Raw genomic sequence first — 27,699 nt, 5'->3', positions numbered from 1 at the left:
GGCGGCCTGGCCTGGGCTTGTCTTGGAGGAGGGCAGCTCTTTAATGCTGGGAAGAACCATGGGGCTGTGACACCTGCAGGAAAAGCAGCCTGCCACGCAGCTCACTGAGGCGTGCTTGAGTATCCTAGTGCCGCCCACACACTTGGGTGGGGTGGGGAGGAGGTTCTTCCTTTTTGGCAAGCTAACCCAGAATTCGTTTCACTTCCAGGTACCAAGTCAGGGCAGGCCCCTGGCTCCCGAGCACCGTCTCCCAGGCTTCCCACTAAAACCATCAGCGGCTCCGTTAACCCCCCTGCATCGCCCAGGCTAGGCAATGCCTCTGAGACCCATGGCGCTTCCAGGACAGTCCTTCCTCGCCCCAGCGTGCCCGCCCCTCCTCCCCCGACCCCGCCTGCACCTCCACCCCTGCCCCCGTCCTCCCCGGTCAAAGCTCCGCTGGTGTCCCCTCCTGGCCCACTGACCAAAGGGACCCCCCTGGTGGTTGCGCCAGCTGTTCCCTGCGCGCCTCCACCGCCTCCACCGCCACTTCCCCCAACCCCACCCCCACTGCCGTCGGCCTGTGTTCTCGGCGAAGAGGCGGCGAAGCCTCCCCTAGCCCCTTTGCACCTCCAGACCATCCCGCCCCCGCTCCCTCTCCTCCCACCCTGTGGGTATCCGGGGCTGAGCGCGGAGCCCGCCAGCCCGGCTCGAGACGCGCAGGAGCCGCCGCCCCTGCCGCCCCCCTATACCTGCTCCCCGAGGGCCGCGGCGCCCGCACCTCCCCTGCCAGGAGCTAATGGCAGCAGTGAAGTCCCACCTCCGCTGCCCCCCAAGTCCCCTAGCTTCCAGGCCCAGCTGCAGAAGGCCTTGCCCGCGCCGCCGGCGCCCCTGGGGTCCCAGGTGTTCCTGCAGAAGAAGCGACCAGGCCGAGGCCCAGGTAAGCCACACAGGACCAGTGAGTGGCCTGCACCAGAGAGCCACTTGGGAACTGGAGGGATGTCCCAAACCCCAGGATTGATTGCATTTTAGACCAGAGGTATTCAGTGGCCCTGGTGGAGGGCATTAAAACCTTGTGGTTCAGGGCTGCGCCTGTGTCTCTATGGATAGGGCGCCGGCTCCATATACCGAAGGTGGCAGGTTCGAACCCAGCCCAGCCAAACTGTAACAAAAAACTAGCCAGGCGTTGTGGCGGGCGCCTATAGTCCCGGCTACTCGGGGGCTGAGGCAAGAAAATCGCCTAAGCCTAAGAGCTGGAGGTTGCTTTGAGCTGGGATGTCACGGCACTCTACCGAGGGCGACAAAAATGAGACTCTGTCTTTAAAAATAAATAAATAAATAAAAATAAATAAAAAATAAAACCTTGTGGTTCAATAGGACTTAGTTGTTGGAGGCATTAACTGGGAGGGAGGCCAGGATACTTGCCCCAAATGAAAATTATGCAGATGGTAAGCAAGGGATTCTGTCCTTGACCCCTGCATTCACTAGCTGCTGTGTGACTCCAGGCAACCTTTTAGCCTCTCTGTGCTCCCTGCTCTTCATCTGTAAAATGGGGGGAGAGAGCAATAGTTCCTACCTCCTGAGGCTGTTGCAAAGATTGAGTTCTTATGCCTGGCAACAGTGGGTTGCAGAGAAGAGTTATTCAGACTGTCACCATTCTGACGCTGAACCTAGTCCCGGGAATGGAGAGAGGGTGTGGGTGTGGTTTGTTTCCAGAACCAGGTGTCCCCAGCCCTTAGTACAATGGATTTGCATTTTCACAGCTTTTGCAGCAGACTCAAGAAAGCTGGGGCCTCTGTTGATATTAAATATTAAAAATAATTCCTTCATTTATGCAGCACAGACGACTTTGTACTGAGTGATGAGGCTTCACTTACCTCTCAGACACTCGTAAACACACACAGCCACACTCACACACATACACATGTTCCTTTCAGAAAACATTTGTATGCAGAAAGTTGCTTAAACATGTTTTCTCGAATTAAAAACAATACAAGTTTGTCATAGAGTCAACAGAAGAGAATTGAAATGACCTTTAATAATTATGTCACTCAGGATGAAAACTGCCATTTGGATGTGTTTCCTACATTTTTTTGTTACGTACATGTTTACCTGCACTGATGTGCCAAGACGGCAGATGATGGATTGTCAAATGAGCCACATAGGAAATTATTGGCAAAAGAGAGAGTGGGCCTCTCATCAGTGTGATCAGGGAGGGCTTGAGGAAGCAGGTTGGATTTGAGTTGGGCCCTGTGGGCCTGGGCAGTTTAAGTTGACTGGAAGGAGAAATGAGGATTTACTTATCTCAGTTGGAGAACTGAAATTCAGTGCCAACAAGATTGGCTCCAAAGTTTGCCCCATTACTTACTATATCACATTACACCTCAAGATCAAAATGCTTAACCTCTCATGTAAGGTTATAGCATCAGTGGTCTCCATCCCTGTATCTGAATGCACCATCTTCTCTGTAAGGGACCAGTGGGGGAAAGCTAAATCCACCCCCTGCACCTCCTGCAAGATCGCCCACCACAGAGCTTTCAAGCAAGAGTCAGCAGGCCCTCATCTGGACCCCAGCACAGCAGCCTGGAGGTCAACTACGAAATGGAAGCCTGCACATCATCGGTAAGTGGGGTCAAGGCTGGCTGTGCTTTCCCCTGGCCTCTGGAGAGTTTGCAAGCAACAGTGCTGTCATTTCTCGGGGCTCACTCCAGCACCAAAAAGCCCACAGGCTCTGTTACATAGCTTTCTCCCAAGGCTCTGTGGGTAGATTAAGGGTCAATTTTCTAGCCTTTTGAGTCAGGATCAGAGAAAGAGAAGAAAACTTGACATTTAAGCTATTTGTGTGTGTGTGTGTGTGTGTGTGTATCTGTCTGCATGGAAAAAATCATTGCATAAGCTTGAGAGGCAAGTGACTTGGATAAGGGGAAGGGATAGAAGGAAGGCTCACCAGGGAGAGGATAATTAGAGCAAAATTCTGGAGGTAGGAAGGAAGGTCACTTGGTGTCAGATGTAAGGCCACAGACTGTTTGGATCTCTTGCATGTGCTGGGCTAGTGTCAGGCACAAAGCCCATATCACAAAGCAGGAACTCGGCCCATGAAAAGGCCACCAGCCCCCACCCCTTCCTGCCAACAGGAGCTCATTTGGTTTGGAGAGCCAGGGCCCACACGGACTGCAGACGATGCTCCTCCCTAGCAACCTAGCTGAGCACTCGGTTAGGGTGCTCCAAGCTGCTGGGACTTCGCTGGTCCCTTGTTAGTACTAGGGTCCCCAGCTATGATTGTACTCCAGAGAGCCTGGTGCCACTTCCTCCCCATGGCAGCTTCCATACGTGTTGGTACATTGGGGTGGGTGATGGGAAGTAACTACGGATTTGCCTTTTTCTGCTCCTCCTTGCCCCAACCAACCAGTAAAACAAGAAGTGGGCGGATGTCTGTAGGGCAGTGGCTCTCAACCTTCCTAATTCTGCAACCCTTTAATACAGTTCCTTATGTTGTGGTGGCCTCCAACCATAAAATTATTTTCATTGCTGTATTAAAGGGTCATGGCATTAGGAAGGTTGAGAACCACTGCTGTAGGGAATGGCCTGGCCTGAAACTCTTTGCACTGCAATCAAATAGAACTCAATGTATTTGGTCAGAGACCTGTGTGCTCCTAGGTCATGACAGTAACCTGAGTAAATCTTACCATTTCCCATGTGTGCAGATGACTTTGAGTCCAAATTCACGTTCCATTCTGTGGAAGACTTCCCCCCTCCAGATGAGTATAAACCATGCCAGAAGATTTACCCCAGCAAGATCCCCAGAAGTAAGTAACACCTTGGTAAGACCTCAAAATTAGGTCCTCAGTCTGCATTTTTTGGTCACAGATGTCTGAAGAATGATGTTATCATTTTGCTCTGCTACTGTAAGGATGTAGGATGTAGTGCTGTGCACACATCTGGAGGTTTCAGAGCATTTATTTGTCCTGATACCTAAGGGGTCATTTAAAGGTTTTTTTTTTTTTTTTCACAGAACACCAAGGTTAACTCTTTGGCATTAGATTTGGATGCCTAGATTTACTACTCATCCCTCTCCTCCTCTGGGGCTTTTGACAGAGGAACTAAACCCCCCAAAACAACAGCAGAATGAGATAATGGGAGCTTCTTATTAATACCTGGGGAGGACCCTGAAACCTCCCAGTTCAGAACACTTACAAACCATGAAATGGAGAATGTCCTTAGATGAGTAGTTCTCAATTTTGGTTACATATTCAGCATGCCCTAGGCAGCTTTTAAAAATCCCAAAGGCCAGGGTACATCTACACCAACTAATCAGAATATCCAGGATGGGATGCAGGTGTCAGTATTTCTGAAAGCTGCCAGGTGACTCCAGTGTACTGCCAGGGCTGGAAATCACAGCCCAGGGAGGGCCTGCCTCCTGATTTCATGGCGTGGTCAGGCTACACGAGAGCCTTACCTGGCTTACCTGTTCAGCCTTAAAGAGTGGGAGCGATAGAGTCTGCCTACTAGTTAATAGAGCAGGTTCCTGTCCAGTGCTGGGCCAATCAGCTTGGGTAGGAGCCAGTAAAAAGGGGGCAGAGCCAATAACAGGGACAGTGAGGGTCAGATGTGTTCCCACCCCCAAACCGAAGTATGTTTCTTTGTCCCAGATATCTGTGGACCTGACTGGAAAGTCATTATGTCTAGGGTTAGCCCAAGACCAGGAATTAGGAACCTCCTCTTTGACCATCTCCTTTGAGAGGGGCCTTGGTGAAGTCCCTTCTGCAGGGCTCAGCTTCCAGCAGAGCAGAGGGAACACAGCCTGCTCTGTCCTCAGATAGGGTCCTCTGGGGATCGGCCTGGGCCAGTCTTTCTCTGCTGGCCTGTGGGATGGCATATGTAGAGAGCTGTGACCTTGTGTGCTCTGTTAATAATGTGTGAATGTCACTGCTCAGGATTGAGCAAGAGAAAGAAGGGAGCAGTATAAAAGTGGATGGAGGGAAATTTGTCCACTTAGGGCTTAAAGAGCTGTGAAGACACAGCACTGGGAGAAGACAGACGCCACATCTGTCTCTCCCTCCAACTCTGTTCAGCAGTTGTGTGTGGACTGCATGTCACCCAGCAGGTGCCCTGTGAGCACCAGAGGCCACAAAGTGTAAGGAACAGGGGCCTGTCCCAAGCACACACCGCACATACTCTTGATGTGGACATGAGAGAAATTAGCATCTTGCTCAGTGATTGCTTAGAGTGCTGAGGGCATGTAGTGGGTATGTAGTGGAGGGTGGGGGCCAGAGGCCTGAGAGAGAGAGTCTCATTTCCACATTGTGGGAAGGCATGCAGGTGGAGGACAGGACGAACCCAGGAGAGATCATGATGGTGCTTGGTGCTTGTGGGCCCTGTAAGTCCCACACGGTGTGTCAAGGCACAAGGTGCCTGGCTCAGTCAGACTACGTGGGCTACCAGAGGCTTTAGGTTGGGGTGGTGTTAATTTAAAACGCCCTTTTTCCCATCTTGTGAAATATTTACAGTAATCAAAGATCTAAGTGTCTGTATTTGTATTGGAGGACATAGCTTAGGGGTTCAGCAATAACAGATTTCTGAATACTACATGCAGCCTGGAATGAGGTCCGCTCACTCCCTCAGACCAGGGTGACTCCCACATGAGGAGACGGAGTCTGGTTTCCCTTGCAGGCACAGAGCCTGCCTCACAGAACTTTCCACGTGGCAGTGTTGCTGGACCAATAGTCTATCTACCTGTCACTCAAGCCAGTCAGCAGAGAAGTGGATGAGAGATCAACAATTCCATTTTATTTACAGAAAAGCCAGCAATTCCAGAACAGCAAGGATATCTCCTCAGAGAGCTGTTCTGTCTCCTGCTTCCCTTTTTTCCTCTCACAGTAAGAGCAAACATCTCAGTGTTACTAATTATCATAGTGTACATTAATTAAATAGATTCCTCCTCATAGGTTACAAGGTTATATGACATCCCCCATCTTAAAGTGGTTATATCATCAAAGTGTTCCTACTCTAGACTAAATTTATAGTCAGTACTCCAGGTCTGGAGTTGGGGTGGGGAAGGAAGGGGCCACAGATACCAGTGTTGGAGCCATCCGAAGAGCAGGGTATACTGTTGCTCCACAGAGGCCACGTAGGCTGGGTGCCCCGCAGCTAATTCGAGTCTTGACAGAACCCCATGATCCTCCCACAACACAAGAAGTTTGAGAGTTCTGCCACAAGGCCCTGTCCCAGCCTCCCAGCCTTCTGGGAGGCTGCCTCAGCACCTTGGTCCTTAGAGCATTAGTGTCTTAACTTTATCCATAAAAGAAGGCCTTGTAACACCACCCCAACCACAAGCACATGCAGATGGTAGCACACAGGCTCACGCCTGGGGCTGTCCAGAAGTGTCCTGTATGTAATGGTTATTTGTGGGGCAGCCTCCCAAAGGGACCCCTGGTGCAGAACCTTGTAACTATATGAGTGTGAGTCAGATAGGGATTGTGCCTGTCTGGTTACATTTCTCCTTAACGGTTTTCCTGTTTGTTCACTATTGACCTAGTTCACCAAAGAGTTCTTTGTTCCATCAGACTTGTGTGTTCTCATGCCATGTGGTAAAAGTGCTGTTGCCTCCTCAGCCTGCTCTCTCTCCCCTCTCTCCCTCTCTTCCCTTCTCCCCCCTCTCTCGCTCTCTCCTTCCTCTCTCTCTCTCCCTCTCTTTCTCTCCCTCTCCTCCTCTCTCTTCTCTCCATCTCTCTCTGTCATACACCCCCACAGAGCACACTCATACCCACTGTGTAGCTCTTCTACTGGCCACCATCACTGTCTCTGCTCTGCAGGCATTAGCTATTTTCTTGCACTAGTAGGCTGGTTTTTGTCTAGTTTTTTTAAAATGTCTGCCCTGCAAGCCTGATTATGACTTCTCACCACACCCCTCCATAAAAGCTGTCTTCCAGCATCCCACTCTTTTGCCACAACTCCTGCCTTTCCAGCACACCCCTTCATTTCTCTGAACCCATGAAGGTGCTTTCATGTCTATGAACTATCTCCCTCAATCTACTCTGGTCGCTGAGCCATTTCTCTGGTCCTTTTTTAGCCAGTCCCATCTTGGCTTCTTCTTGTCCTGTTCTCTCTGGAGCTATATCCTCCCAGGCCTTCTCCCCCATGAGCCAGGGCAAGAGCTCTTACAAAGGTCACCAAGGGACCTTCATGATGCAGAACCCAGTGGACAGAGGTGTTAGCCACAGCACATCAGCTCCTTCTTCTGAAACTTCAGAGTTTTTGACTTCCCTCTTCTCCCAAATCCAAGTTAGCAGTTAGCCCTGGGGTGTCTCTCTTTGAAATGAATCCAGAATCTGATCTCATTCACCTCTTCTGCCACTCCAGCCCTGGCCTAAGCCACTATCATTTCCCACCTGAATTATTGCCAGAAGCTGCTAACAGGCTCCCCTGCTTGGTGCTGCAGCCCAGGTGACTTGTCTACAGCCACGCAGCCCTCTGCGTGGTATTATTAACTCATAATACCTTTCAGTGTATTACCTTCTCGCTCCACAGCAAGTAGAAATTCTCAGCGTGGCTCAAGACCTTCATGAACTTCTCCTTCCTCTTCCATCACTCTCCTCCCACTTCATTTGGCTCCATCAACACCTGCAATTTCTAGAACATTCCAAGCACACTCCTGCCTCTGGGCTCTTTGTATTTGCTGTTTCTTCTTTATAAGACACTTTCCCTATATATCCATGTGACTCACTCCCTATTTCCTCTGGATCTTTGATCAAGTGGTGTTTGGTTTAGTATTCTCAGGCTGCCATAATAAAATGCCGCAGACTGGGTGACTTAGACAGTAGAAATTTATTTTCTCATGGTTCTGGAGGCTGAGAAGTCCAAGATCAAGGTGCCAGCTAACTCTTTTTCTGGGGAGGGCTCATGTCCTGGCTTGCAGAAGGCTGCCTTCTCACTGTGTGCTTCCATGTGGTGAAGAGAGAACAGTTCTTCTGGTCACAGTTTATAAGGGCACAGTTTAATCTCATCAGGAGAGCCCCACCCTGATTGACCTCCCCTAAGCCTAATTACCCCCTAAAAGCTATATCTCCAAATATCATCACTGTAAACCTTCAACATTTGAATTTGGAGGGTACACAATTCGGTCTATAGCAACACCTTATCAGAGAGGTCTTCCCTGACTGCCCTTCATAAAATAGAAGCTTTTTCTGCCCTGTCACTTTTTATTCTTTTCATGCCTTTTTTTTATTATTATAAAATTGCCTTCAAAGGATTTCTCACATCTTGACTTTATTTGCCTGGCCCTTGTGAGGCCCTAAATGGCAAGAACTGCTTCCATTTTCCTTCACTGGCTTATCTCCAGTGAAGCACATGGACATTCCATGAATACTTGTTAAATTAATCAATAAAAGTGTTTAGTCATATATGTATTGCTAAACCATTTACACAATGAAAATTTTGGATCCAGCATAAACTCCAGCAATGGGGTTAATTAAATAAATTAAGACAGAGCCACATGACGGAATACTATATGACCATTAAAAGAGTATCCAATATTCAGCGACATGGGGAAATGTTTACACTACCTTGTTAACTAAAAACAATACAAAAATATACCAAAAATCACATAAAATAAAATTTAAATTTTTCCAAAAAATATGTATCTGTGTAGAAAAGAGGAGTTAATAAAGTACAGGAGACTAGAAATATGTACACCAAAATATTAAATGTGGCCATCTCTCAATGGTTGAATGCTGGGTTGTTTTCATTTTCTTCTTTTCTAATTTGTCCAAGTTCTTATAGAAAGTGTGTACTGGGGCCAGGCTCAGTGACTTACACCTGTAATCCCAGCACTCTGGGAGGCCGAGCCAGGTAGATTGCTTGAGCTCATGAGTTTGAGACCAGCCTGAGCAAAAGTGAGACCTGGTCTCTACTAAAAATAGAAAAGCTAAGGCAAGAGGATGGGTGAGCCCAAGAATTGGAGTTAGCTGTGAGCTACGACGCCACAGCACTCTACCAGGATGACAGATTGAGACTGTCTCAAAAAATAAGGGGGGTGGGGTATATTGCTTTTAATCATTAGAACTAATTTTTGGATCACAAGTTATTGGAGGAGAGAATATAATTAGCCCAGCCCTTGGCCGAGCACCTGTGGGGAGGGCAGTGAGGTCCCAGGACGTGCAAGGTGACTCCCTCAGGATTGGGTGGCCTCAGTTCTCTACAGAGGGCATGCAGGGGAGGAAGGAATGGTGGGTGGTTCTCAAAGGGAAATGAAGGGAAAGGTTAAATATGCAATTTCTAAGGTTTAGGTTTGGCAGATACTAGAATTATCATTTCCAATGAAATTTGTCATGTCCTTCACTTAGTCTTGTAAGAAGCCTCCAAAATAAGAACAGGAAAGGCCCTTTGAGGTCATCCAATGCAACTCCTTAATACTCAGGCAGTGAAACCACAGCAGAAATAAAGTGGCCTGCCTCTGTTTGCAGCAGTGGTGAAGCAAGGCTGGAGCCAGGCTGTCGGCTCTGGGCACAGTGTTCTCACCACATCTCTTGCCTCTTCACTCTCATGCCAGAGGACCGCAGCTTGGAGAGGCTGTTTTGGTCCAGACCCTACAGCTCTGCTCCTTACAGGAGTCCACTTTCTTCCAAATTCCCTTTCCCTCTTCACAGGAACCACTGCCCAGGCTGGTAGGCATCTTACCGAGGCTCTCAGAGAGATGCTATTTCCATGGCCAGCCAGGTTTTAAATCCTTTCCGGACATTGTCCAGTCCTGCAGTGTTCATCATCCTCTTGTTGTTTGGCTATGAGATGGATTTTTGTTTTCTGACATGAAGATCTCTCTGTGTCTGGAAAAAAGATACAGGGCTTGTTTGATTTACAAATGACAAAAAATAAGGTTGGAAGCCAGCGTAGCCCCCCGGCTTCTGCTCATTCAGCCCAGGCACATATTTTCTTCTTTAAATACCTCAGTTCAGAGAAGTCTTCCATGGCATGCTGCTCTGTACCAGGCAGTTCTTTCAACCACTCTCAACCACAGCTATGTTAAGGGGAGGGAAGAGGGGCTGTCTGTTTATAAGAGGCGGCATCTATGTTCACACAGTCTGCTCTGGAAGAGTGGAGCTGCTTGAGATTGGGGAAAAATGTAAACACTATTTCTTCTTTGGAGTTAGGGTGCCACAGATTTGGCAAACACTGTTTTGGTGAATGTGGAATGCCCTTGTGTGGGAAAGCAGCCTGCGTGAAGGGCTACTTCAGCAGAATGGCTTTACTTTTGAATTCTAAAAGATTCTAGAGACAACACACAAGGGAAAAATCCCTGTAAGGAGAGATTTGGATTAAAAGCACTTTGACTCATATTAAGTCCCAGCCACTCATTCCTAGCAGCAGTGAAATTTTTTTTCTTTCTTTTTATTTATTTATTTATTTATTTTTGAGACAAAGTCTCACTGTCGCCCTCAGTAGAGTGCCCTGGCATCACAGTTCACGGCAACCTCCAACTCTTGGGCTTAAGTGATTCTCTTGCCTCAGCCTCCCAAGTAGCTGGGACTAGAGGCGCCCACCACAACACCTGGCTATTTTTCTATTTTTTGGCTGCAGTTGTTGTTTAGCAGGCTCAGGGGGTGGGGCTCGAACCTGCTACCTTTGGTGTATGTGGCTGGCACCCTACTCACTGAGCTATGGGCGCTGAGCCTGAAATTTTTTTTTGAGACATGAGTTTGCCTTTTTGTTTTATGATGAAATTGATTCTCCTTTGACCTCTTGGATATTGTTCTCTATCACATTTGAGCAGCTCCCAAAACTGGTGAGAACTGCCTATCTATGGTGAAGCCTGTTTTATTACCCAGTTGTTCCCAAACAGGGATGATTTTGCCTAACCATGGGGACATTTGGCAATGTCTAGAGTCATGTTTTGATTGTTACAAGTGAACGTGGACATGGGCAAGGGGGGATACCAGGGATGCTGTTAAGCATTCTGTAGCACACAGGACAGCCCCCCAAGCAAAGAATTACAAAGACAAGGTTGCAAAACCTTGGCCTAGAAGGTTTTCTGTAGAGGACAAGAGTTTCTTAACTCTAAGAACAGTAATTTCCAAGGCTATTCTCTCATATGAAATTAAACCAGGGGCTGTATATCAATGTCTTTTTACTGTTTACTCACTTAATAAACTGGCTAACCATCAAGCTCTACGAATGTCTTTTGGGCCAAAATATCTTTATTCTAGAATATATACTCTCATTAATTTTAAATACGTTTTAATTGAAATGACAAAATTTCAATTAATTCAATTAAAATCAAATCCCATTTGATTAACATTTTAAAAGTTTCAGAGACTCTTCTACATGATAGTTTGTTTAAAAATGTATATCTTACTTTAAAAGATGTTTATGATGACTTAAATGTTACTGTAGAACACTTGAAAAATACTTTTTTAAGGTGTTTTTTTTTTTTAATGGTAATTCTGTCACCCAGGAGGAAACATTTTAGTATATTATTTATGGGTTTTTGATGAATTTTTAAAATGATCAAGGCGATGCTTTTTATACAATTTCATCTCCCCAAAAAGAATCTATGTGAACTTTCAAATAACTGCTTAGTAACAAATGATACTAAACTTTGTGTCACCTAAAAACTTCTGCTGGATATAGGTTGTCTGTTTTTCTTTATTATGAATATTTTATGATGAACATTTATGCCGTTCATGTTGCTTTTTAAGTAGCACAGCAACCTGGATTGTTCTGGGGACTTTGGGACATGGTTATTTAATGCCTTATTCATGGTAAAACAGAAAAACCGCATACCAAAGACAGCAGAGGAGATCCCAGGAGACATTCTTCAGAACACCCAACTGAGGGTGGCGCCTGTGGCTCAGTCGGTAAGGCGCCGGCCCCATATATCGAGGGTGACGGGTTCAAACCCGGCCCCGGCCAAATTGCAACCAAAAAATAACCAGGCGTTGTGGCGGACGCCTGTAGTCCCAGCTACTCGGGAGGCTGAGGCAAGAGAATCGCTTAAGCCCAGGAGTTGGAGGTTGCTGTGAGCTGTGTGATGCCATGGCACTCTATCGAGGGCCATAAAGTGAGACTCTGTCTCTACAAAAAAAAAAAAAAAAAAGAACACCCAACTGAAGGGAAAGTTCTCCAACACCTAAAAATGTAGATTTAAAACTTGGGTAGACCAACCAAACCATATATCTGTATATATGCAGATATATGTATGTGAACACCATAAAAAAAAAAAATTCTGGAAGGGTAAACAAACACCAAACTTTTATTCTTGATGACTCGGGAATAGAAAACTGAAATTAGGAAAGGGACAGGCAGAGGAACTTTGGGAGACTTTTTTCCATTATCTCAGCAGTTCTCAACTGTGGGTTGTGACCCACAGGAACTGTATTAAAGGCTCGCAGCATTAGGAAGGTTGAGAACCAATGCATTATCTCCTTCTGAATTCTTTGAATTCTTAACTGAGAATACATTCATATGTAACTAGCATAATATTTAAACATAATATGTTTTAGAGAATGATTTAGATCTTCATGGAACAGAAGCCCTGTTCATATATCAGCAGTTACTTTTACTTTTTTATCTAACTTTTAACCAACCCTGAGCAGACCTGGGAAGATCTTTGTTTTGAGTAAATAAATTCTCAACACGCATGTGGATGATGGGCCTTAATAAGTTATTCTCCTCGCAGCATATTAGACATGACTTCTCTGCATCCATAGTCTGTGACATAGAAGACTGGGTGGAAACACACGGTCTGGGGCCAGAAGCCTGGAGGTTTCAGGTAGATGGGCTCATGTTACCCTTGTTCCTTTGTTGTTGCTTTAAGTGCTGGTTTAGGGAAGGGTTCTCTATGAAGTGGGCACAGTCGGTCCCTGGGCCAGTAGTTGGTGAGAGAGGGTTCTTGTTTCTTTCAGGCCATACACCTGGTCCCTGGCTCCAGGCCGAGGCAGCCACGCAGAGCTCTGATGACATCAAAGGCAGAAATTCTCAGGTAACATGTCCCTCCTCTCTGAATGTAAAACCAGGAATTCTCCTCTGGGAGCACAGAAATGCCAAGGGTGTGTGCTCTCCTTAACAGCTTAAGCTTTTTCCTCAGACTCCTTTTCCTTAGGGAAAGCCATTTGGTTTACCTTTGTTTCAAGCCAGAATGAAACACCCAATGATTTCAAAATCAGAAGGATGAAAAGGGGGGTCCCCTGGAATCACCACCACATACAGAAGCGAATCAACAATTTAGAAATCCTCTGGAATCTTTCTGCATCAATCATCGCTGTCAGTCCCAAGATTACCCTGCTTATGAAGGCAAGAAAACCTGTGACATTTATAAAACAGAATTCACTGTTCTCTCATCTGTGGAATATGTGGTTTCTTTCAGCATTTGGACTTTTGTCCTCATCTATATTGTAATGATTTTGACCCAATTTAGTCACAGTTCAAGTCATGATGGCTGCAGGAAATTGAAAGAGCTGGACAGGAAGCCAGAGAGGGGCCAGGTGATCAGACAGTCTTCGAAGAAATACCTTCATCTCACCCAGGGTAACTTGGATAGAAGTGCTTCCTGACCTGGGCAGAGATGACATCAGCCCATTTGTGACTTGTTAGGAACCGGGCCACACAGCAGGAGATGTATGGCAGGCTAGAAAGGGAAGCTTCATCTACATTTACAGCCAGTCTCCATTGCTCCCATCACCACCTGAGCCCCACCTCCTGTCAGATCAGCAGCAGCATTAGATTATCCTGGGACAGTGAGCCCTTCTATAAACTGCAGATGTGAGGGATCTAGGTTGCAGCTCCTTACGAATCTAGTGCCTGATGATCTGAGGTGGAGATGTAATGTGCTTGAATCATCCCAGAACCATGCCCCGATCCCCCCATCCATGGAAAAATTGTCTTCTGTGAAATCAGTCCCTGCTGCAAAAAAGGTTGGGAACCACTGCTCTAGCAGACAAGCATCCCACTTTTCTAACCAGGGCTAATCCAAAATTGCATTGACCGCTCTTAGGTGATCACAGGTTCATTACATATAATTGTAATTGAAAGAAGGAAAAAAGAAGATAGGAATATACACAACTTTCTTTTTTTGAGAGAGTCTCACTCTATTGCCCCAGGCTAGAGTACAGTGGTGTCATCATAGCTCGCAGCAACTTCAGATTCCTAGAATTAAGCAATCCTCTTGCCTCAGCCTCCCAAGTAACTGGGACTACAGGCACCAGCCACAAAGCTCAACTAGTTTTTCTATTTTTGATAGAGTTTGGGACTTGCGCTTGGCTCAGGATGATCTTGAACTCCTGAGCTCAAGCAGTTCACCTGCCTGGACCTCCCAGATGGCTAGGATTACAGGTGTGAGCCACCACACCTGACTTCAAACTTGTTAATAGGCAGAGCGGATTCTGAAAAGATAGCAGACTAGAAAGCACAAGGAATGTGTCTCCTCACCTGGACAACAATCTTATCCATTTAACTGTCAAATGTATTTTAGAATCCTGGGATCTGTTAAAGGCCTGCAACTTCCAGGGTAAGGCTTTGATGGTGAATTGTCAGTTTCAGCTCTTAGCACTTTAGCAGCTACCTAGTCCCCACTCACAACCCCAGGGCAGGCAGCTGTGTAGGGATTCCTAGAGCGCCTAGTACACAGCTTGCAGGGGCCAAGGTGGGCAAAACAGCTCTTAGCACTTTAGCAGCTACCTAGTCCCCACTCACAACCCCAGGGCAGGCAGCTGTGTAGGGATTCCTAGAGCGCCTAGTACACAGCTTGCAGGAGCCAAGGTGGGCAAAACAGTCCTGCCTTTCAAATATTGTGTTCTATTCTCATTGCTGCTTCTGACCACAGAGGTGCAAATAAATACGTAGGCAGCCATTATTTCAGCATCTCCTCCTATTGTTGCAACACCCCACACATAAACCTCCATACCCCTCAGCCCCACACCTCTTCCCCTGAAGTGACCTTCAGGGAATTTAAAGGACTGACATCCTTCCCCCAAACCCCTTCATTTTGTTTCCTTTTCTTTCCCCTTTGGGAACCAAACATTAAAGACTGGGACATTCAAAGTGACTACAGTGAGCTCATGCCTGTAATCCTAGCACTCTGGGAGGCTGAGGCGGTTGGATTGTGAAAGGTGTAAATGATGGTGCTAAGAGGAGTTGTTCAGACTCCTCTGAACAGCAGAGATGTTCAGATCAGGTTTATCGAAAGGGGAGGGTGACCTGCCTGGCCAGTGCAAAGATGGCATCTATACCCAAGGGCAGTTAAAGACCACTTTTATACGTGGTTCACAGCTTGCCTGGAAAGTTGGGGTCCTTTGGTGTGAATTTGTGAGGGCTGAGGCTAGCCAGATCCTCTGTGTCTTTGTCTTAGGAAGAGGAGGGGAAAGGGTTTATGTGTGGCTGTGTTAGGCCCCCAACATTTCTGACTCTTGTTAAAAGGAGGGATGGGGACAATGGTCTGTCTTCTGAAATTTCTCCTGGCTGGATAGGGTAGTAGTTGTCTCAGTGAGATGAATCAGGTGTTGGTAGGGCTGCACAGGTTTGGGGTATATTGGGAGAGGGTTTGGGAGTGGTAGAAATTGGGCGTGTTGGCAATGGTGGTTGACATTTTTTTGTACCCTGTCTTGAATAAATGAGGACAGGAATTGGATGACACAAGGGGCAATGGTTAATAACAGGAGGATTGCAGCAAGGAGGCCTGGGAAGGATAAGACCCAGCGTTCCCACGAGCTTTTGAGCCAGGATCCCTCATTTTGAGAGTGTAGGTGGATAGCTTGTTCCCAGAGCCACAACTTGTTGGTGTAGAAATAGCGAGTGTCTTGTAAAAAGTGTAAAGGTCCCTTTCCTCTGCCAGGATTAGATCTAAGTCTCTAAGATGGGGTGAAAGGCAACTGGAAAATAATAAAAGAGAACTTTATCTTTTAAAGAACTGAGAAACTGTGGAATACATGCGGGGCTGTAGTTTGTTTTTTTTTTTTAATTTTAGTGATGAGATAGGAGAGTAAAACAGAGGTCTTTCAATTTTAGGAAGACTAGAGGGTGTGGCTTGGATATAATTAGAATTATTTCCTTACCTGTGTCAGAGAGTAAGTTACTTTAGGCCATCCTGGTGTGATGAAGTTGAGCCCTTTTTCAAGTCAGACATGTCATTCAGCTGAAAGCTATTCCCATGGGTCCAAGGGTATGGATGTTGACTCAAGGGACCACTGGTTCCAGAAGGTGAATATAATCTCTTGATTTAAGGCAATTATACTCTCCCCTTCTAGTGCCTTTCTCCTCTGTGGAGAAGACACAGTTCCAGGGTTTTAGTGAACTATTTCTCTTAGGGCATTTTATTTTAGGAACTCCGAGTCATGGGTGGTTGGCAGGGCTCTGTTCTGTAGAAGGGCTTGGTCTTCTCACTTGGGCCTTTTGATTAACTATCTCTGGAGATGTTTTAAAGTGGCAGCCACTATTGAAAAACTTTGCTGTTGGGGCTGCTGTCAGTCCCATTTCTCTCTTTCTCTATCCTCTCTCCATCTGAAGCCTGTGGGCAGAGGGAAATTGATGGGGAGGCGGGGGAAGCTGGTTGTGAGACAGACAGAGAGGTCCATGAAGGGGGCTGAGCGAGGCAGCTGCAGGGTCTGTAAGCTCCCTGCCCTGTCCTGGCAGGTGCGCCCGTGCTTGTGTCAGCTACAGCCTAGGGAACGCCCATGTCTTCTTCCCACACCACTGCCTCAGGAGCCACTGGGAACTGCCAGATTTGTGGCAGTCACAGGATCTGCAGCCTCATAGTTCCCTGTCTTGCACCAGCAGCCCCACCAGCACTGGGGGAGAGAGCACATGGTTGTTGGAGGGTGGGGAGAGGCTGTGAGAAGTCCTGGGATCAAGGGATAAGAGAGAGCATGGGGGATTGAGGCTCTAGAAGCAGGTTAGGAAGTGGAGAGCAGTAAGAGCTTGTGACATCCCAGGAGGAGGGAAGATAGGTGGAAAAACCTGGGAAGATAGAGGGGGAGGTGTTGGAGCCATAATTTATATAGGGCAGGGTAAGAGCAGAGGATTTTATTCCATCAGCCATTTGTTTTAGAGGAAATTATTTTAAGTTCTTTAAGATATTAAAATTAAAGGTCCTGTTTTCTAATTTGTATTGAGAATGAAGAGACACTCCTGGGGTGTCTCTGTTGAGGGTTATGGAAGGGCCAGCTCCCATGTCTCAGATGTTCTTCCCTTACCTGGGTAGAAAAGAAGCCATCCCTTGTTTCCCAAGAACCAGGAGCGAAAAAATGAAGAAAGACTGAGAAAGGTCAGGTGTTACTATTTTTTCTCAGAGAACTTAAGGTCCCCAGGACCTTAATAGCCTAAAAGAGGGTCCTGCACTGGGCTTAAAGCAAAAAACTAAAACAAAACAATTTGAGTTCCTGGATCCCAGAAGAGAGCACAGTGCTAAGACAAAATCCTCTAGTTAGGCACAAATGAACAAATGAAGAAGCAGAGAGGGGACATAGAGCAAGGAGTGAGCCAAAGAGTAAGCTGAGAGGGGTTTTGTTTGAAGCTATTTAGAGACATTATTCACATTTGAATGGAAGTTAAGTCAGAATCCTCTATGACTCTCCAAAAGGCGGATCAGTGGAGTTGGGTTTGGGCACAGCTGGACTACGTTCTGAGAAAACTGGGGTGACTGGGGAGGTTGGCAGTCAGCCACCAGCTCTGGGTCTTTGACACCATATGAAAGGTGTAAATGATGGCATCCAGAGACTAGGCCACGGCAGAAATGTTCAGGCCAGGTATATTGAAAGGGAAGGGTAGCCTGCTTAGGTAGTGCAAAGATGGTAGCTGTGCCCAGTGGATAGTTAGAGACCCCTTTTATATGGGGCCATAGGGGTGGACAAATTCCATAGCTTGCCTGGAAAATCAGGATCCTTTGGTACAGATTTCTGGGTAGGGGGGTGGTGGCCAGATCCTCTGTGTCTTGTCTTAGGAGAAGAAAAGGAAAAGGAGGAGGAGGAGGAGGAAGGGAAAGGGTTTGTATGTGTCTGTCTTAGACCCCCAACAGAGTGCTTGAGCTTAGGAGTTTGAGACCAGCCTGAGCAAGAGTGAAACCCCGTCTCTACTAAAAATAGGAAAAACTGGCCAGGCATTGTGGAGGGCACCTGTAGTCCCAGCTTCTCAGGAGGCTGAGGGAAGAAGATCTCTTAAGCCCAAGAGACTGGGGTTGCTGAGCTATGACACCACAGCACTCTTCTCAGGGCAACAGAATGAGACTCTGCCCCTCCCCCCAAAGAAAATTAGGAACTGACCAGAAATGCCTAGGAGAAGGTACAGGCTCAGAAAAGACCTGAGAAAACTTTATGATTATACTTCAGGCTGATTCTTGCCACAGAGACAATCTATAACAATTAAAAAATAAGATAGATAAAAACAATGATGACAATAAAACAGCAAGCCCTGGGGCAGAGGGGGAATCTGGATTTCCAAAGTTACCACATAATTGGATTCAAATATATGAATTTCAACAAAAACAAAATTACATCATACAAAGAAGCAGGAAAGTATGGCCCTTTCAAAAAAAAGTGATAAATCAACAAAAACTATCCTTTACAAAGACCTGACGGCAGATCTATTAGACTTTTAAACAACTATCTTAAAGATAGTCAAAGAATTAAAGGAAAATATGAAGAAAGTCAAGAAAATGATGTATGATATAAATAGAAATAACAATAAATAGATAGAAAATAAAAAACAAAAAAAATATGGAGCTGAAAAATACAACTGAAATGAGAAATTCAAAGGATGGAATGAAAGGCAGATTCAAGTGGGTCAATCAGGCAGAAGAAAGAATCAGCAAACTTTAAGACAGGACAATTCAAACACATAAAAAGAATAGAATAAAATAAAGGTATCAAAAAATAAAATACTTAGCAATCAACCAAAGAGGTACAATGAAATTACAAAGCATTGCTGAAAAAAATTAATAAGACAAAAATAGCAGACACCTCCCATGTTCATGGGTTGGTTGCAAGACTAAAGATGTCAGTACTACTAAAAGCAATCTACAGATTCGGTATAATCTCTAATAAAATCTCAGTGACATTTTTTGCAGAAATAGAAAATTCACATGGAATCTCAAGGGACCCTTTGAGATAGTCACACAATCTCAGAAAAGAAGAACAAATCTGGAGGACTCATGTTTCTTACTTCAGAACTTATTATAAAACTACAGTAATCAAAACAGTGTGGTACTAGCAGAAAGACACACAGACCAATAGAATAGAACAAAGAGCTCAGAAATAAACCTTTTGCATTTATGGTGAACTAACTTTTGACAAGGATGGTAAGACCATTCAATAGGGAAAGGATAGTATTTTTAACATATTGTTCTGGGAAAACTCAATATCCTTTGCAGAAGAATAAAGTTGAAGCCTTACTAATATCATAATACAAAAATTAACTCAAAATGGATCAAAGACCTAAATGTAGGACCTATATCTATAAAACTCTAAGATGAAACATGGAAAAAGCTTCATAACAACAACAACAGAAGAAGCCCATTGACCCATGAATGGATTAATAAATTGTGGTATATGTATACCATGGTATATATTGGAGCCTTAAAAAAAGATGGAGACTTTACCTCTTTTACATTTACATGGATGGAACTGGAACATATCCTACTTAGTAAAATATCTCAAGAATGGAAGAAAAAATATTCAATGTACTCAGTACTATTATGAAACCAATTTACAATCACTCACACTTTCATATGAATAATAGATCACAAGTATGGCCCAGGTTGAAGGAGGGAGGAGCGGGATAGGAGGGAGGGGGAAGGTCAGATGGAGGGAGGGTGAATGGTGGGATCACACCTAGGGTGCATGTCAGATCTATTAGTATAGAGTATAAATGTCTTAACACAATAATTAAGTAAATGAGATGAAATATATATTTTTTTAAAAAAGCTTCATAACATTGGATTTGCCAGTGACTTTTTGGATATGATACTAAAGGCAACAGAAGAAAAAAATAAATTAGACTTCATGAGAATTTTTTAAATTTGTGTATCAAAAGACAACATCAAGAGTAAAAAGGTGAGCCACAGATGGATGGAACAGAAAATATTTGCAAGTCATATATTGGGTAAAAGATTAATATTCAGAATATACAGGGACCTTCTGAACTCAGCAACAAAAAACAAACAACTTAATTCAAAAACAGCCACAGGAGGGCTTGAATAGGTATTTCTCTAAAGAAGATATACAAATGGCCATTAAAAACATGAAAAGATGCTCAATATCACTAATCATTAGAGAAATGCAAATCAATATTATGATGAGATACCACCTCATACCCATCAGAGTGGCTGATAAAAATTTTTAAAAAAGAAACAGGTGTTGAAGATGTGGAGAAATGTGAACCCTTTTGTACTGTTGGTGAGAATGTGAAATGGTGTAGCTGCTGTGGAAAACAGTATGGCAGTTCTTCAAAACTTAAAAATAGAATTACCATATGATTCAGAACTTCCACTTCTGGGTTTATACTCCAAGAAAGCAAAAGTGGAGCCTGGAAAGATACTTGTGCAAGTACAGCAGCATTATTCACAGTAGCCAAAATGGGAGCAACTCATGGATGAATGCATGAACAAAATATGATAGACGCTTTTACAATGGAGTATTATTCAGCCTTCAAAAGGAGAGACATTCTGACACACATAATATGGATGAACCTTGAGGACACTGTGCAAAGTGAATAAGCCAGTCACAAAAAGACAAATATTATATGTGTATGTTTCCATTTATATGAGGTAAAGTAGTCAAAATCAGAGGCAGAAAGTAGAATAGTGGTTGCCAGGGGAGGGGCAATGAGGAGTATTATTTAACTGGTGTGGAGTTTCAGTTTTACAAGATGCAAAGAGTTAAACAGAGATGGATGGTGGTGATGGTTGTACAATGTTATGAATGTAATTTAATGCCCCTGAATGGTACACTTAAAAATGGTTAAGATAGTAAACTTTATGTGTATTTTACCATAATAAAAAAAAAATTGGAGAAAAGTTTGTTAATAAGCATTCACTTTAGAAAAATTATAACTTAATTTTACTTTCTTCTTTGTTTCTGTAATTACCAATTTTCTGCAATTACTATATTACTGCTGTGATCAGAAAAATACAGCAGTAATTATAATCATCATCCTCTATATTTATTGGGCTCTTTACATTTTTCAGTTAGCTTGCTCATGTTACTTCACTTGATACTTTTAATAACCCCGGGATGGAAGCTGGAGAGATACCTTTAATGCCATTTTTTCAGAAAGGAAAACCACTCCATGAGATTGAAGAGAACTTACCCGATGCCACAATGCCAGACCTTCTGACCTCTCATCCAGAGTTCCTTCCACTGTACTTCGCTGCTTTCCCTGGCATGTCAGAATCTACAAGGACAAGAGTCATCCTCACTATTAATGTGGCAAAGCTGTGTCAGACATTGTGCAGGAACTGGACCCCAGCCTCATGGCTGGCACATGCCTGAATCTCCCGAGACTGGTGGTTTTGATCTCTGCCCATAGCAGTCTGGTCAAGGCTGCACCAGAAAGTTTCCTGTGGGCAATCCACAGTAAAGAAGATCTTCTTTATGTCTTGCTGGATACCATCGCAGTTCATTTTTACTGCAGTGAGACACAGAGCAATCGCCCAGAGAAATCAGTGAGCTCTACACACACTAGGGGGCGCTTTCTTCTTTTCCAGATGCAGTGATCAGTGCAAGTGTGATCTCCCTGGACTGGAAGGCCGGGATTCCTTTCTCTCCTTTGCATTGCCTTGACTTGGGTTCTTCAGCAATTTCTTTGCTTTCCCCTAGCTTTGTGTCAAGTGAATTGCTAATACTTTGTCCTGGAAATGTTTATAGGACAGCATTAGGTCCTCGCTACATATCCTATTTCATCCCTTTTTCACCATGACCCCTTGAGTAAAACTCAGCTCCTCGCAGATGCGTCTCCCTCACCTTGGCAGCCTTGCATGAGTGAAGAGAAGCTGCAGTGCTCAGCCCTGGGTGCCAGGTGGCGGGGCTTTCCTGTGCAAGAGTCATCTAACCCCACCTGGTAATGTTCTGTCCTTTTCCACAGCTATTTCTGAAGACTCTCCGATGAGAAGACAGATGAAGCCAAGGTCCTGGGTTCCAGACTGCAGAAGAGGCCGCCCCCCAAGAGAACAGACGCCCCCCACCAGGCTCCAGCTGTAATTAGGTTGACGCACAGGCTCTGAATAGAGCATTTGTTTATTGTAAATAAGAGTTTGCATGGGCTTCAAAGCAGTGTTATCAGTCGACTTTTATTTGAGTAACATTTTTTAAAACACCCACCATTTTTCCATTTTTTACATCTTGGCACTTGTCAGTAAAGATAGAAGCCTGCCCCTCCCCTGACCCCATACGCCCATTCCATGACTGAATATGCTTGCGGGCAGGCCCTTCTTAGATCTTGAACCATTTTTAGAGATTCTTTAGTTTGCAGTTGGTCCCAAAGTCTTAAGTATTCATAACAGCTTCTTATTGGCATGATTTTATATTCTCATTTACACCAACTGCAAAATCGAACCAAATAATGCCTTATAAATGACACAGCTCAGAAGAGGTTGTGTGTCCCCCACACCCAGACAATGCCATGCAGCCTCCAGTGAACGAGATGTCACACACATCTCGCTTCCTTTCTGCAGTACAGGGATGTTTTTTCACTGCCTAGTGTAAATATATCACAAAGTAAATGCAGGAAGGGGCTTTCCCCCCTCCAATGCCAACCACAGGGCCCCCTTTGTCACTGAACAATCAATCCTACAAGAAGCCAGTGCTGTTACTGTTTACAGTGTCCCTAGTGTCCAGGTCTCCGTCACTTTGCTCCTGTCCCCTCCAAGTTCCCAGCCCCGTGCTAGTAGGCAGGGTAAGGTCAGCTTTCTAAGATTTCAGTATTTCTTTCCCTATAGGTTAAAAACATACACAACTCATTATTATGAAAAACTACTAATTCAGACGTCTTCCCTATTGCCTCCCTCTTCGAGTGTGGGATTCCCATGGAAAATATGATATGAAAAAGTGTGGAATGAAATGGCTTGTGAAATACCTGCCTCTGAAATCTGGTGCCACACCCCTAACTTTAGGAAACTTGGAACCACCTAGCAGGCAAAACGGGTGAGGGACACTGCTGGAGCTAAAGTGGAACCTTGCTGGCCTGGCAGCTCCTAGCTCTTTCCCTCCTGGGGCAGGGGATGAGTGCATGCCCAAGCCCCCCAGTATGGAAAAGGTCAGGCTTGCTGCAGTGGCTCCTCACACTCTTTTCTGAGCCAGTAAGAGAGTGGAAGAGTGAGTGTGTGTGTGTGTGGGTGTGCTGCCTGGTCCCGGATGCTCCCTATCCTTGGTGAGAGAAGGCAGTGACCGGAAGGAGAGAAAATAGGGAACAGACTCATCCATGGGTTGTGCTCAAGATAGCTGTAAATTGAAAGAAATCGGGAGGCAGAGAAAAGGGAGACCAGTGAAAACATTTGTTTTGGAACAACACACTCATGCATCACACCAGAAGGAGGGTTAGGGCAGGCGACTGCATACACTAGAGGTTGTCCAGAGTAAAGCGGAAGATGGTGTCCTCCCCACACCAGTGTTGCACTTTCTCATTCCAGATGGAAGCAAGTGAACCAGGGTTAAGTTCCCTTCTCTGGGGAATGAATCGAACCAACTTGGAGCAGCTAAATCAATAGAAAAGAAGTTTTTGCAGTCATCAGTTCTGGGCATAAACTGATTTGTTTTGCTGGTTCCCAAAGGTTTCCCAAGGGATTTCTATATTATAACAGCATCCACTCCACTGCCCTTCCAGTTGTGTGTAAAGTAATTATAAAAGTTATAATTATCATGCTGACGAGGGTCCTGGACAAAGGCAATTCCACCTCCAGAGGAGACTGGCCTGCCCTGATTAGGTGTTGATACATTCATGTTCCATAAGACTGGGATAGAAATGCAAAATAAAACTACTTAAGGACAGAGGGAAGGACTGAGCAGAAACCAAAAATGGCAATTAGGGAGAAATCTCAGGAATCTGGCATCATCACATCTCTCCTCAAGACCTATCACTTAATTCATAGCCCTTTGAGCTCATGCTGGTGCATGAGTTCCCCAGGCGGGTGGAGGGAAGGTTTCTTGACCGTCAGCTCACACGTAGGGATGTCAGAGTCACAGAGTTCCCTGCCATCCTGACGTTTGCTTACTGACACTGTGGTCTGTGACTGCCCCAGTGTTTCAGTGTATTTTATATTTATTGATGTCTCCCACTGCAGTCATTTCTTTGTACCTAATAAACTTTAATCAGTGGAAAGTGCTTCCAGTCATTTCCTTGTTAAAAACCATCCATGATCACTGGTACCAATCTAAACCAAGCAAGGGAAAAAACGTTCTCAAATTTTTTTTTTTTGTGGTTTTTGGCCAGGGCTGAGTTTGAACCCGTCACCTCCGGCATATGGGACCGGCGCCCTACTCCTTGAGCCACAGGCGCCGCCCCTCAAATTTTTTTTAACGTAGGTAATGCTGTTGTTTTATTAGTACAAAATTGGTGGTGTATTGCTTATACATTCTGCTAAACTGTGTTAAAATGGAACAATTAGCCTCCCTCAATTCAGAAAACCTCCCTCAAATCAGAAAACTCCAACTCAGAAAAGCCTCCTGTGTGAAGCAGAATCATCTCACTCTCCACTGTAGTGTTCTAAGGGGGAGGCACATGATACAGGGAGGTGAGGTTCAAGCTGGTTCAGAGCTAGAGCTAGAGCTTTGCTGGCAAACAAAGGTCTGGATCTCCATTTTCCCTTTTACAAATGGGGAAAGTAAATTACTTAACTTGTCTGTGCCTCAGTTTCCTCATATATCAAATGGGGACATAAATTTGGACCTGAGCATATGTTGATGAAGATTCAGTGACTCAGCCCTTGGATCACAGTAGAGCCAAGGTAACAGGGCACCCCATGCTCTGAGGAGTAGCCAGTCTGCTTATTACATGCCCAACACAAACAAGTTCTGCTGGCCAGGTCCCAGGTATCCCATTTAGATGTCTGCTGAGCTGCTCAAGACCATACTTGACAGGCTCTGCCCTTGGATAACAAACCGAGAGCAGTAATTAAAATTCATACATTTCCTCCAAATAAATCTCATCTAGGAACTAATTTCCAAGCTACTTACTACATGGGGTTGACTTGTATTCTCTGCTCTCTTACTGGTAAAGGTACAGATAAGCTCTTTAATGACCAAAAGGGACAGTGTGAGTGGGGCCCAAGATAATCTATAAAGTACCCACCCAGTGGATGGCGGAGATGAGAGGATGAGGGAAAAATGAAGGGTCGAGACATGAAGAGAAAGTATTTTAAAGAGCAGCTGGGGCTCAGCGTCCATAGCTCAGTGGTTAGGGCTCGGGCCACATATACCAGGCTGGTGGGTGCAAACCCAGCCTGAGCCTGCTAAACAACAACTACAAAAAAAAAAAAAAAGCCAGGTGTTGTGGTGGGTGCCTGTAGTCCCATTTACCTGAGAGGCTGAGGCAAGAGAATTGCTTAAGCCCAAGAGTTTGATGCTGTGAGCTGTGACCCTACGACACTCTACCAAGGGCGACATAATGAGACTCTGTCTCAAAAACTAACTAAATAAAGAGCAGCTAGGTCAAGGTGGCTGACCACCTTCAAAGTATGAGGACCAATAGATAGCCCCTTGCTCCAGGCTAGCTCCGTTTTTATTGCATACACCATTGTTTTAATCATTAGTCTAATGGAGGGGGAAGGCTAAACCCTAAATCATGGTTCTTGCTGGGCTTGCATTTTCTAACCAAACTATTTCTTAAACTAACTACATTAATTAGACTGCTTTACCTTTTACTATTATTGCTCTAAGTTATTTATGATCTTAACACAAACACAGCATGGGACAGGGAACACAGTCCAGGAGCAGGATGTCAAAGAAGACCCCAATTAGGCCACTTACACAAACCACAGGAGTGGCAATTAACACTCAAGAAACCTTGTGCTCAGATGGACTGACTCTTCTGACCATACTGAGGTGAAAAGAGAAAGGAGATATTTTTCTCCTTATTTAGTCCTGAGAGACCCTTCTCTCTTTAGCGAGGTTTTAACGTTCTTCATTCCCTAACTCCCCAAAAGCACTCACTCTCCTTGAGACAGCAGCCCTGCTGGTGAACCTCGCCTGCTCAGTGACCTTACAGTGGAGTCATGCCAGGGGAAGGGTAAAGTTCCAGTGAGATAACCGCCTCAGTCTAAAAGGGCGGGTTTTAGGCAGTGCATTTTGCACCAGATTTTGGGTTTCTCTGATAACTTCTCTCCTGTCTCTGTTCTCTTTTGCCCATCATCTGAAATCTTTTTATTTTTTTTTTTTTGTAGAGACAGAGTCTCACTATACCGCCCTCAGATAGAGTGCCATGGCGTCACACGGCTGACAGCAACCTCTAACTCTTGGGCTTACGTGATTCTCTTGCCTCAGCCTCCCGAGCAGCTGGGACTACAGGCGCCCACCACAACGCCCAGCTATTTTTTTGTTGCAGTTTGGCCGGGGCTGGGTTTGAACCCGCTACCCTCGGCATATGGGGCCGGCGCCCTACTCACTGAGCCACAGGCGCCGCCCTTGAAATCATTTTCTTAATTCAATCCCTAACCTACTTACAACAAACAATTGAATGTTCATTTTAAGCTTATTAAATCATTATTACTAGCAATGTAAGCACATCAAGGTATGACACTTCCCTTAAGTGCCCGTATGTGCATCTGCAACAAAGTGAATGATGAACTGCAAAGTCACATTGACTGTGGAGGTGGTGAAGTAACTGTGATTACAGGTACCCATTATGGGTTCAGTATGGGAAAGGTAGTCCCCAGAGAGGGGAGGGGAGCAACTTAATGGGAAAGGCTTTGGACCCCAGAAGCAAGTTCAGGCAGTGCCCCAGTAGGCATTGGCATCCATTAAGAACCTATTCTATTATGGGTTGAATTGCGTCCCCCCCCTAAATTCATATGTTAAAGTCCTAACCTCTAGTCCCTCAGCATGTGGCCTTAATTGGAAATAGGGTTATGGCAAATATAATTAAAGATGAGGTCATAATGGAATAGGGTGGGCCCTTAATCTAATATGACTGGTGTTCTTATAAAATGGAAAAATTTGGACAAGGTGAAAATGAAGACAGAGACAGAAATCAAGATCATGCTCCTTACAGGCCAAGAATGCTGATGCTACCAGTAACCCAACAGAAGCTGGGCAAGAGACATGGAACGGAGTCCACTCAGCTCTCAGAAGGAGCCAACCCTGCTGGACTTCTAAGCTCCAGAGCTATGAGACAAGAAATTTTGCCCTACTTACACCATCCAGTTCGTGGTACTTTGTAACAGCAGTGCTTACAAACTAATACACACACATACTGTCATCTTGGAGCTGCACAGGAGTGTCTAGGGAAAGAGAGCTGAGGATAAAATGTAAAGATTACCAATTCCTTGTCATATGAATGGGGCAGTCATCTACTCTGACCTTGAAATAAGTCCCTTGTTGCAGGAGACTAAGTCCTATTTTCAAGAACAAGATATTCACTTGCTTTTTTGCTTGTCCCAGTGGAGGCAGGATCCTGGAAGCAATCTGGCACTTCTGGGTCACAAGAGTGGCGGAGAGTTGGCTTTTTTCTCACGGGGCATCCTTTCCTGTGGCAAAGCTGCCAAAGCTTTAGAAGAAAAGTAGTTGGCATACAGAACACCAGTCATGCTGACATTCT

At 45.1% G+C, this 27,699-nt stretch overlaps 2 protein-coding genes across 5 annotated transcripts in view; one reads left to right on the top strand and one right to left on the bottom strand.

Moving 5' to 3' along the window:
• The window catches only part of WIPF3 (WAS/WASL interacting protein family member 3), a 170,986-nt gene extending 146,727 nt beyond the window's left edge, over positions 1-24,259 (top strand). Inside the window, exons 5-9 of one of the 2 annotated variants that reach the window (XR_008383642.1) lie at positions 209-916; positions 2,449-2,598; positions 3,681-3,782; positions 12,647-12,739; positions 12,873-12,949. Coding sequence is in view for 1 of the 2 variants with exons in the window: in XM_053608977.1 (XP_053464952.1) it covers positions 209-916; positions 2,449-2,598; positions 3,681-3,782; positions 12,873-12,949; positions 22,036-22,059 (1,061 nt within the window). In the remaining variant the exon portion in view is untranslated. Of the gene's footprint in view, positions 1-208; positions 917-2,448; positions 2,599-3,680; positions 3,783-12,646; positions 12,740-12,872; positions 12,950-22,035 lie in introns of those variants that run through there. The other variant, XM_053608977.1, reaches the window with a different exon arrangement.
• The window catches only part of SCRN1 (secernin 1), a 100,431-nt gene continuing 80,597 nt past the window's right edge, over positions 7,866-27,699 (bottom strand). Inside the window, exons 9-12 of one of the 3 annotated variants that reach the window (XR_008383645.1) lie at positions 21,258-21,345; positions 11,752-11,817; positions 9,652-9,797; positions 7,866-7,913 (exon numbers count right to left, since the gene is read on the bottom strand). The gene's annotated coding sequence lies outside the window, so the exon portion shown is untranslated. Of the gene's footprint in view, positions 9,798-11,751; positions 11,818-21,257; positions 21,346-27,699 lie in introns of all 3 variants that reach the window. The other 2 variants (XR_008383644.1, XR_008383646.1) reach the window with 2 other exon arrangements.

This window comes from Nycticebus coucang, chromosome 11 (assembly GCF_027406575.1).
Source record: "Nycticebus coucang isolate mNycCou1 chromosome 11, mNycCou1.pri, whole genome shotgun sequence".
Lineage (NCBI taxonomy): Eukaryota > Metazoa > Chordata > Mammalia > Primates > Lorisidae > Nycticebus > Nycticebus coucang.
The sequence above is the reverse complement of the archived record's forward strand: the minus strand, read 5'-3'. Positions and strand labels throughout refer to the sequence as shown.